Raw genomic sequence first — 8,807 nt, forward strand, 5'->3', positions numbered from 1 at the left:
TGGTGGGTTGTTGTTCTAAGTGTAGGCATTATTAAAAACAAAAAGGGGGATGACTGCCGGAGGAGCAGCACAGTCAGAACTGCAGCATTGTCTTGACAGATATGTGCACACACACACACACACTCCCCCTTCTCTCCGCAATCTGCCTGCTCTTAACAAACCATGCTTTTAATTAAATGTCTCCTAAAATCTGTTAAGAGGAAAGTGTAGATGAATCCCTGCCAAAAGATAGCTTCCAGTGCAAATAGCTTCTCCACCCGCCTAAAAAAATACACTAGAAGCCATTCACCTCTGCCAGGCTTCCTCCTAGAGCAAACCCCGTTGCCCTCCTCCAGCACTACTTGGTGGCTTTCTCCAACAGCCCTCCCTGCTCATCAGCCCGAAGAAATCCCGTGCCCCTGGCACAGCACACAGAATCAGAGTCTTTAAATTATGGCGCTCCCACAATTATTTGATACATCTCTCAACATCTCCCAACAACTGCATCCTCCCCAGCCAGCCCTGGGAGGGAGACAAGCTGCCCTTGTCCAGGGGAACACTGCAGTATTCTGCAGTACGGCCACATGCCGGAGGCTGGGTGCCTTGAGCCCTGGCCTTTGGGTAGGCATGACTGGCAGAACACAGCAGAGATTTTACATTGTTTATTTCCAGGAGCGAAGGGCAGGAGGCACCCACTCATCCAAATAAAAACCTGCAGAAGTGCCCTTGGTTGCCAAGGATAGATGGGGAGCGCTTCTCTCAAAGGGACCCTCTGGCAGAAAGGGTCAGTGCAGCCTGAGATTTCTGGTAGCTGGCAGAGTGGAGCGATCTGGCAACTTGAGACCTTTGCATTCATCTACAGAAATATGCAAATGCCACCTCCATGAACATACACAGCATGAAAATAATATCCTATAACCAACCGAGCAGCAATTTTAATCCAGGCACACATCAACTTCAGAGCATCTCCAGACAGTGATTTTTATTTTTTTTTCTACCGTGCCCATCAGCACGGCACAGAAATCCCTACACTGCCCTTCCCAGCCCCACCCCACAGCTGACATGCACCGAGCCCATCTCCTTTACACGACTTCTGTCTCGCTGCATTTATTCTGCGATCTGACAGCCCAAATTAGCCAAAAAGAAAAAAAAATTAAAAACAGAGACATGTTTGGAAGGGAGGTGGTGTCCTGCAAGCAACTCGCAAGTCTCAAGCCATGAGGGTGCAGCATTTACAAGGGGCCCCTTTCCAGGCTGCTTCCACCAGCAGGGAACACGCACCTCGCAAGTGGGGCAGGGTCCCCCGCAGCAGCCCAGGGCAGGGGCGGGGTGGGAGGTCACGCCACCGCTACAGCCCCTGATGCGGCTGCATCTCACGGTGCAAAGTTTAGCTGGGCCAGGTGGGGAGAGGTGTCCTCTCACATGGGTCCCCTCCAGACCCAGTCAATCTCTTACCTTCATGTCGCTTATGATGGTCTGGAAGAGCCCTCCGAGCGCACTACATTCCTTCTCTATCACAGCCTCCATTTTCCTCGCTCGAGCACGATGAATGAGGCAGAAACTGCTGCAATTTCACTACTAGGCTAAAGAAAAATTAAGACACCACCGTGTCCCACCTCACGGGGGGAAAAAAAAAAAAAAAGCCGATGCAGGCAACAAGAAAAAAAAATAAAAAATAAACACACCCAAACCCCAACCTGCCTGAACCTCTAAAAATTTACAAACGGGGAAAAAATAAAATCCAGCGCTACGGCGGCTCTCTCCTACACAGACCTCCCCGCCCCGCCGAGGAGCGCCCGGGGATTCAGAGCCGAGCGGGCACTATCCTCCCACGCACGGGCAGCCACGAAACCCATTTCTGCGCACAACGGCCCGAGCCCCGACGGTGGTGGCGGCAGCGGCCCCAACCAGCCGCCCGTTCCCCGGCGCTCAGGACAGCGGGAGCCCGCAGCCCACCAGCTCCGCGGCGCTGGGCAGATGTGCAGGCACAGCCCCAAAAATATGGAAAACAATATAAACAGAGACGATATAAAAAGAGACGAGGTTGCGCGGTAAGCCGCTCCTCGGGGCGCAGCCTAGAGGCTCTCTGTCAGCCCCAACGGACCGAGCTGCTGCTAATGCACCCGGCCCACTGCCTGCCCTCTCCAGGAAAAGCTTTGCCCGCCCGGCCGCCCGCTGCCTCTCCCCCGGCGGCGGCACCCGACCCAGCCCCGCACCGCGCCCGCCCGCGCCGAAAACCCCGCCCCGCCGCGTCACCAGCGCGGCTGCTGATTGGCCCCGCGCGGCCGCCGGGGCGCGAGCGCCCCGAGTCGCAGGGTCCGCAGACAGCCGCGCCGCGGTGCTGGGGGTGGCCGCGGGCGAGCCCCAAGCACAGCTGGAGCTGTCCGGGACTGTACCCGAGAAACTGCCGACATTCGGCTGCTTCTGCTGAAAAACATCGGCCTCAGTCCGCCGATATAGCGTGTCTGAGCTGGAAGTGCTCAGCAAAGCTACCGGCAAGGCAGGGCACAGCCGTGGCGCGCTATAGCTGACAACAGCTTTAATCATGGACCATGAGGGCTTGTTTATGTATCCTACAAATACATCATGGTGTTAAAGTTAGTTATTTAAAACACAGAGTTTTTAAGTTTTCACGTTCAGTGAGACAGTTTTGCAAACTGTGCCTTGGTAGATGACACAGGCAATGGCTTGCATCCTGCAGACAGTGGTGCATGTGGTTAGAGTCATGGAATCTCAGAATCCTTCAGGTTAGTAAAGATCTTTAAGATCATCGAGTCCCACCTACATTGCTTAACTAAGGGACTTAAGCAGCATAGGGTTAGATGTCCCGAGGGTCCATGACACACTCTGAAATGAAATTAATGCACTGACATTAAGCACTGCCCTTTTGTTTTGCGAAGCTTAGGTCTAAAGATCCTGTTGCTGCTAACCCCGGGAAAACCATCCTCCTGGGCAACCAGGCTGCAAACTTCATGATTCAGTAAGAAGTAAATACCAGATATGGAACCGGGAAAATACCAGTACAGAAATAAAAGCTTTAGACCTGGAAATGGATGGGAGGGGGAGGAGGTCTCTCTTCATATATACATGTGCACACAGATATGCGTGTACCCCATGACTGAGAGAGAAATTTTAGAAATCTGAGTTATTAAAATTTATCCTACAAACTCTGCCTGAAAAGAGCCAGTGTGTTCTTCATATTTTGCTCCATTTCTGCCATTATCTAAGTACATGCACATGACATTTTCCACATGAATTTAGCACTGATGGAAAAGCCTGGCCAGGTGTCCTGTTTCCAGTGGGGCTGTAGCAGCATAAGCTGCTGCAGCAATCTCGCCTCTGCTTTTCAGAGGTCTGACCCAGAGATTCATTTTGTTACTCTGTAGGACCCTCATTCCCAAAGACCAGACCAGCAAATGTCCTCAGCAGCTCGTGGTAACAACACCTGCTCATCACACAGACTGCTGTTATATACATGGTGTGACAGCGTTCCCCTGGGACAGAGTCATATCCAGCAATTCATCAGGGAAAGTTGTTGGCCTACTTTGTTTTCTTCAGCCACTCTGTTTCTGGGATGTTCCTTGTTTTTAGCACAGGCAGTATTTGGCTGACCTCCTTTCTGGGAATGAGAATTTCCAATGTAAAAGGTTGCAGAGTGCAAAATGCACATGGGACAGGAGGGAGAAAACTTCTCTTCTACAACACAAAGGCTTTAAGGACTGCATTAATGCTTTAGTCGGTAAGTCAGGGCTGTCTGCTCTGCAGCAAGCAACAAGTCTTCACACGATGAAACGCCATTCAGGTGTACAAAGAGAAAAATAAAGTAAGCATTTCAAACCTTGATAAATTTTAACAAGTAAATTTGGCGTACAGTGCAAGAGAATGTTTGTTTACCTTGCAAATTGGAAAGGAAGAAGTGTGCACATCAGTGGTTATGGTTATCATGAGTAACTTGTTAAACCACCACAAGTGTACCAAATCACAATCTAGAGAAACCTTATCAAACTCTTCACGTGGAATATTTTTCTATCAAAAGGTGCTAGGTTATGAAAAATGGAGACATGCTGATTTCCACAAAGTTTATATTTATGAGGAAAAAAAAATGCAAAGAGAAAAATATTTGTCTTTCCAGTGTTTTTTACTTCAAAATCTCTTTTGTTAAATTTTCACTGTATATGTCACTTAATATGATGACTGTGTTAGTTTTGTATTTTATGATTTTTTTTATTCATAGCATAATGCAGCTAAAAATAAACTGACATTTTTGTTTTCTTCTGCATAGAAGGGAATTTCAGACTTGTCATTTTATTCTTCCTTTTAGTGAGTTTTAATGATAGAATTTTCCACGGGGTGACAATTCAGCTTCAACCAGCTGCAGAGTGAGAGTTAACATTTTTCTTTAAAGACCTGAGTCCAAACGATTGTTTGAAGTGCGAGTATGAAGTAGTTCGGTGATGTTGCGGTAATGTCAGGTTACCATCTGTCCCATAATTTCTGGGATCTGCTTGATTGATTCCTAGCAAATCACCTTCTGCAAGCATTATTTGCAAAACTTTATTATGAGCAAGGGCTATTTCTGTGTTCATGAGCCATCCTTACCGAGGGACGTTTCATTACCAAGTGATGACATTCTGTAAAGTAGCCTGGTGCATGGGCAAATGCCAACACCACTTCTTGACAGTGGGTTGGCTGAGTGCATCTTACTTGGCAGCCCCCAACAGATGTCAACCTTAAAATTTGTCAACGGCACAGTAGTAGCCCATGTTCTGACATCCTTCAACACATTGGCTGCTCTGCTGACAAGAAGCCTATTCCATTGAAACTGCAAGAAGGCTGGTGGTTAAGAAAGAATTTCTCTAGAGATAAGTGGGCAGGCTGAGCAATGATGTGGTCACTTTGCCTGGCCTGGATTGCTCCTTCTGCTCCTCTCATGCTGAGCACCAAGACACAAAGTACACATGGAGTGAACCAGAGCGCATATCCGTGAGGGTCGGGAGTCCACAGCCTGCTCCTCAGTCTGCCACCAGACTTGGGTTTTATCCATCTACATTCCGGTACTACCTTGGTTCTCTACTTCTGTAAAAATAAAATCCTGATTTTTAAAAGCATTCTGAGTGATTTTGCACCAAGCACAAGTGTGAAATGTCATTGCAGTCATAATAAATATGTACTCGATCAATGTGCCGTAAAACATTTAACTGTGCTGCTTGTTTAGGACCTGATCTTACAAAGATTTAAGCCCTCTTATGAATGTGAGTAGCCTCGTGAAAGACTGGATTACACATGCAATTAAGTATTATCAGATTGAAGTACAGAACAACAATCACAAAAGGTACTTAATCACCTTTAAATTACAGTGTTCCTAATTTAGCTAATGTTATTCCCCAAGGAAAAATTGCCTCATCTAGCATACAATCAAGAAAGAATCAAGGGCTGTTCCTTAAAGTGGTTGACAGTTCAAAAAGAGATAGTTGTTTTTTTTTTAAATAGGTTGCTAAAGGCTGAAGCATTTAATTGAATTATCTCTTTAAGAGACTGATGCAAATTTATACTATTATTCTCCTCTATATTGCCACAGAATCCTTCATTCTCAAGCCTTGGTAAAATAATTTTTTAATGAAACTAGCATTCTGACCCTATTTGTTAGGCTTTCTAATAATTATTTATATTTTGAAGGATAAAGATGTTTTCCTTTTTATAGACTGAGGAAAAAGATCCCAAGAGGTTTCAAGAGACAAAGTCTCTGACATGATTTCTTTCCATTCTCAGGATGCTCATCAGGTAAGATCCTGCTCTGATCATAAAAGCATATGAGCTCACTTTACAATGCCTAATTGGATGGAGAGGTAAGGTGGCAGGCAATACAGCCAGAAAGATGACACAAAGGAATTGATGAAAAAATGGAGCAAGCCCAACAGAATCCATGTGAGCCAGCTGTCCCAATAGCATTATAAATATTAAATAGTGGCCACTCCTTATCACTAGTGAAAAGTCTGCATTATATCTAAAGAAGCTTAATTATTCACTGGTCATACAGGATCTGGTGAGGGAGAATTTGCTTTTTCAGGAGCAGGTGTTTACAGTCTCTGGTTTCAGAACACAAGAAATAACAATGTTGTGGTTATTTTTATGTCCCGAATTGTTTTTAAATTGCCAACTAGCATTGCTGTATTGGGGGTACCTCTGCAATCATTTCTGCTTGCTGCTTGCTGGCAAAATAACAGCTGCTCTTTTTTTTACTGGGATTGATTTCCATAGAACAGCTCCATCTAAAGCCTACCTACAGGCAACAACTCTGCAGCAAAATATCAATGCAGTCTCATTTTCAGCTGTTTAGCTTTTCTCAGGAAAACAAACACACACACACACACACAAGAAACCCAAACCAAACAAAACAAAAAAAACCCCAACAAACATTTTCAGCAAATTCCAACATGCAGTATCATTCATTCAGAGCACATATTTTTAAGGGACTAAATTAGTCTTCCACTTCCCCCCTCACCAACAAATTAGAAAAAAAGTCCTTTCCCCAGCTCTGTGCACAAGACACAAAAGATGACAATCAGGGTTTTCATGTTCTATCATGGGCTTTACAGATAGGCTACATTTTTCAGTAGTGGAAATGTGAAATGTTCTTGCTCACATCTGCCTTCTCAGGCTGGTAGATTCAGAAAAGGTGCTCAAGTCTATCACCTCCTTCTAGTCAAATCTCCTGTCATCACACTTAAAACTCCTGCTCGATGAACCTCAGTAAATGGCCAGTGGGGTTCCTCTGACTGATGTTACGTGAGCACTTCCATCCTGTGTAAGGCCACAGTAGTACCAACAACATATTTCCACACTTGCTGCTCAGCCCTGGCCTCCTTCCTATGCCATCGCATGTCACCAGCACTGGCAGTTGTGTGATGGGTCACACAGAGACCTGATCTGGCTGGGAACTAAGCCTACAGAGAGAGATTAAATTAGCCCAGAGAGGGAGGGACTCTGTTTTTTTGTGTTTCACAAAGAAGGGGTAGTCTTCCCTCCCATGCTCATTTCCCAGGAGATACCTTCTTGTTTCTTGTCTACAGTCCACACAGGATTAAATATCCAGAATGGTGATCGGAACTGTCTTTCAAACTTGCTTCATTATCTTGTATCAAGTTCTGGGATGGACACATTCACCTCACAGAAACTGTCCTCACTTACACGTTTTCAGGCTGTTTGGCTGATAGTGTCTTCAAGTCACACCCTAAATTAATTTGGATAAAATTTCCTGAGTGCACCTGTGTAAACAAGCAATAAGTTAAAAAATAATCAGGCTACACTAGCAGATACATACATGCTTAAAAGCTTTGAAGAAGTGAAGCCTATAATAGGTGTCACTTTTGCAAATAGTTCATGTTCTCTTCTTTAAAGTAACACCAACTTTGACTTCAGTATAATTACAGATAGATATCAAAGTTGCCTGGTGGGCACAATCTCCAGCACATACATTGGCCTAAGACTTTGTGGGCCATTTCTCCCTTTAGGTGTGATATAAAATGAATCTGAGTTTTTCTGTACTTCCCATCAAGCAACAATTTTCAGTAGGTCACTATTCCTAAAACCTCTGAGATCTGTATTTATTGCTCTTCCCAGAACACGGCATGTTGAACCACCTCAGGACACGGTCATGTGAAACACAATGTAACACTTTCTTCTCTAAAAGAAAACAACAATTCTTTCCCAGTCCATAAATCCAGCTTTTAAAACAAGCACTACATTCACAAAGAAACTTATTGGGGGAAAAATGTAAAACTCATTCCAATGAGCAGACTTCCAACTTTGTGTAAGCGTGGAATAGTCAGGCTGTTGGGTTTGGTTTGTTTTGGTTTTCTCCCCTATCTCTTTAGTCATGTTTAGTTTTAGAAATTCTTATGAAACGACTTGAGCACTAATCCACCTTTCCAGATCTAGACACTTAGTATGTCAGTAAGGAGAAATTGTTAGGTAGAGGTTTCTGCTATGAGTCCAAGTTCTGCTGCAAATTCCATAGCCAGAAACCACTCTGTGGAGGTAAGATCATGCTGAGAGCCTGCTAGCATACAGTTTCTTCAAAAAAACAGAAAGAGAAGAATTAGAAACAAGAGAAGTCCTTCCTATGAAGAAAAGAAGGTGTGCAAAAGAAAAATCTAGTCTAGTGATCCAAATAACACCTAGCACGTACTGGAATTTGGGACTAAAACCAAAGAGAGCTGACATGAGGACATACTGGAGGGAGGGACAAGCACAGCAATGAATGGTGCCATTGTGTGACTACTTTAATTATTTTTTGTAATGAAGCCAAAGCTCTAATTTACCACATCCCAAAAGTAAATAGAAAAGGTTATGACCTTAATTTCAGAGGTGGGGAGGGAAAACCTGATTGCTAAACTGTCAGCTGTCACTCGTTATTGCAATTGGATAGATACACTTCGTGTGTTACTATGAATAGTTCAGATTCAACAGTCAAAATAGTGGCTAATGACAGTTTTGCTCCCTCTTCACTTTGTCTTCTTTCCAAGGCTTTGATTAGTAACATTTTGCACCAGTTTTACTATGTGGATTGCAGCACTCCTAACCGCACCACACTCTGAGCAAACCTGTCTAGGGCACAAAAGAGGCTTTTTTTTTTATCTTCTTAATAGGCAGATGTGTGCAACTTTAGCAGGATATAAACCATACAAAGATTACAGAAGGTCCTTCCTGCCTTACTTCCTGTTAATCCCGAGTCAGTATATCCCTATACAGGAACTAGTGATAGAAGGATAGTTTTTCAATGTAACGTGTCTACAAGCAGAAAAAGTGTGAAAGCCATATTTCTTTCT

General features: G+C 44.4%; 1 protein-coding gene across 12 annotated transcripts in view; it reads right to left on the reverse strand.

The window, feature by feature from the left end:
* MTSS1 (MTSS I-BAR domain containing 1) overlaps nucleotides 1-1,506 on the reverse strand; it is a 118,325-nt gene extending 116,819 nt beyond the window's left edge. For all 12 annotated transcript variants that reach the window (XM_054385256.1, XM_054385246.1, XM_054385251.1 and 9 more), the window contains exon 1: nucleotides 1,435-1,506. In XM_054385256.1, coding sequence (XP_054241231.1) covers nucleotides 1,435-1,506 — 72 coding nt within the window. The remainder of the gene's footprint in view (nucleotides 1-1,434) is intronic.
* Nucleotides 1,507-8,807: the final 7,301 nt, after the last annotated feature.

This window comes from Indicator indicator, chromosome 12 (assembly GCF_027791375.1).
Source record: "Indicator indicator isolate 239-I01 chromosome 12, UM_Iind_1.1, whole genome shotgun sequence".
Taxonomy (NCBI): domain Eukaryota; kingdom Metazoa; phylum Chordata; class Aves; order Piciformes; family Indicatoridae; genus Indicator; species Indicator indicator.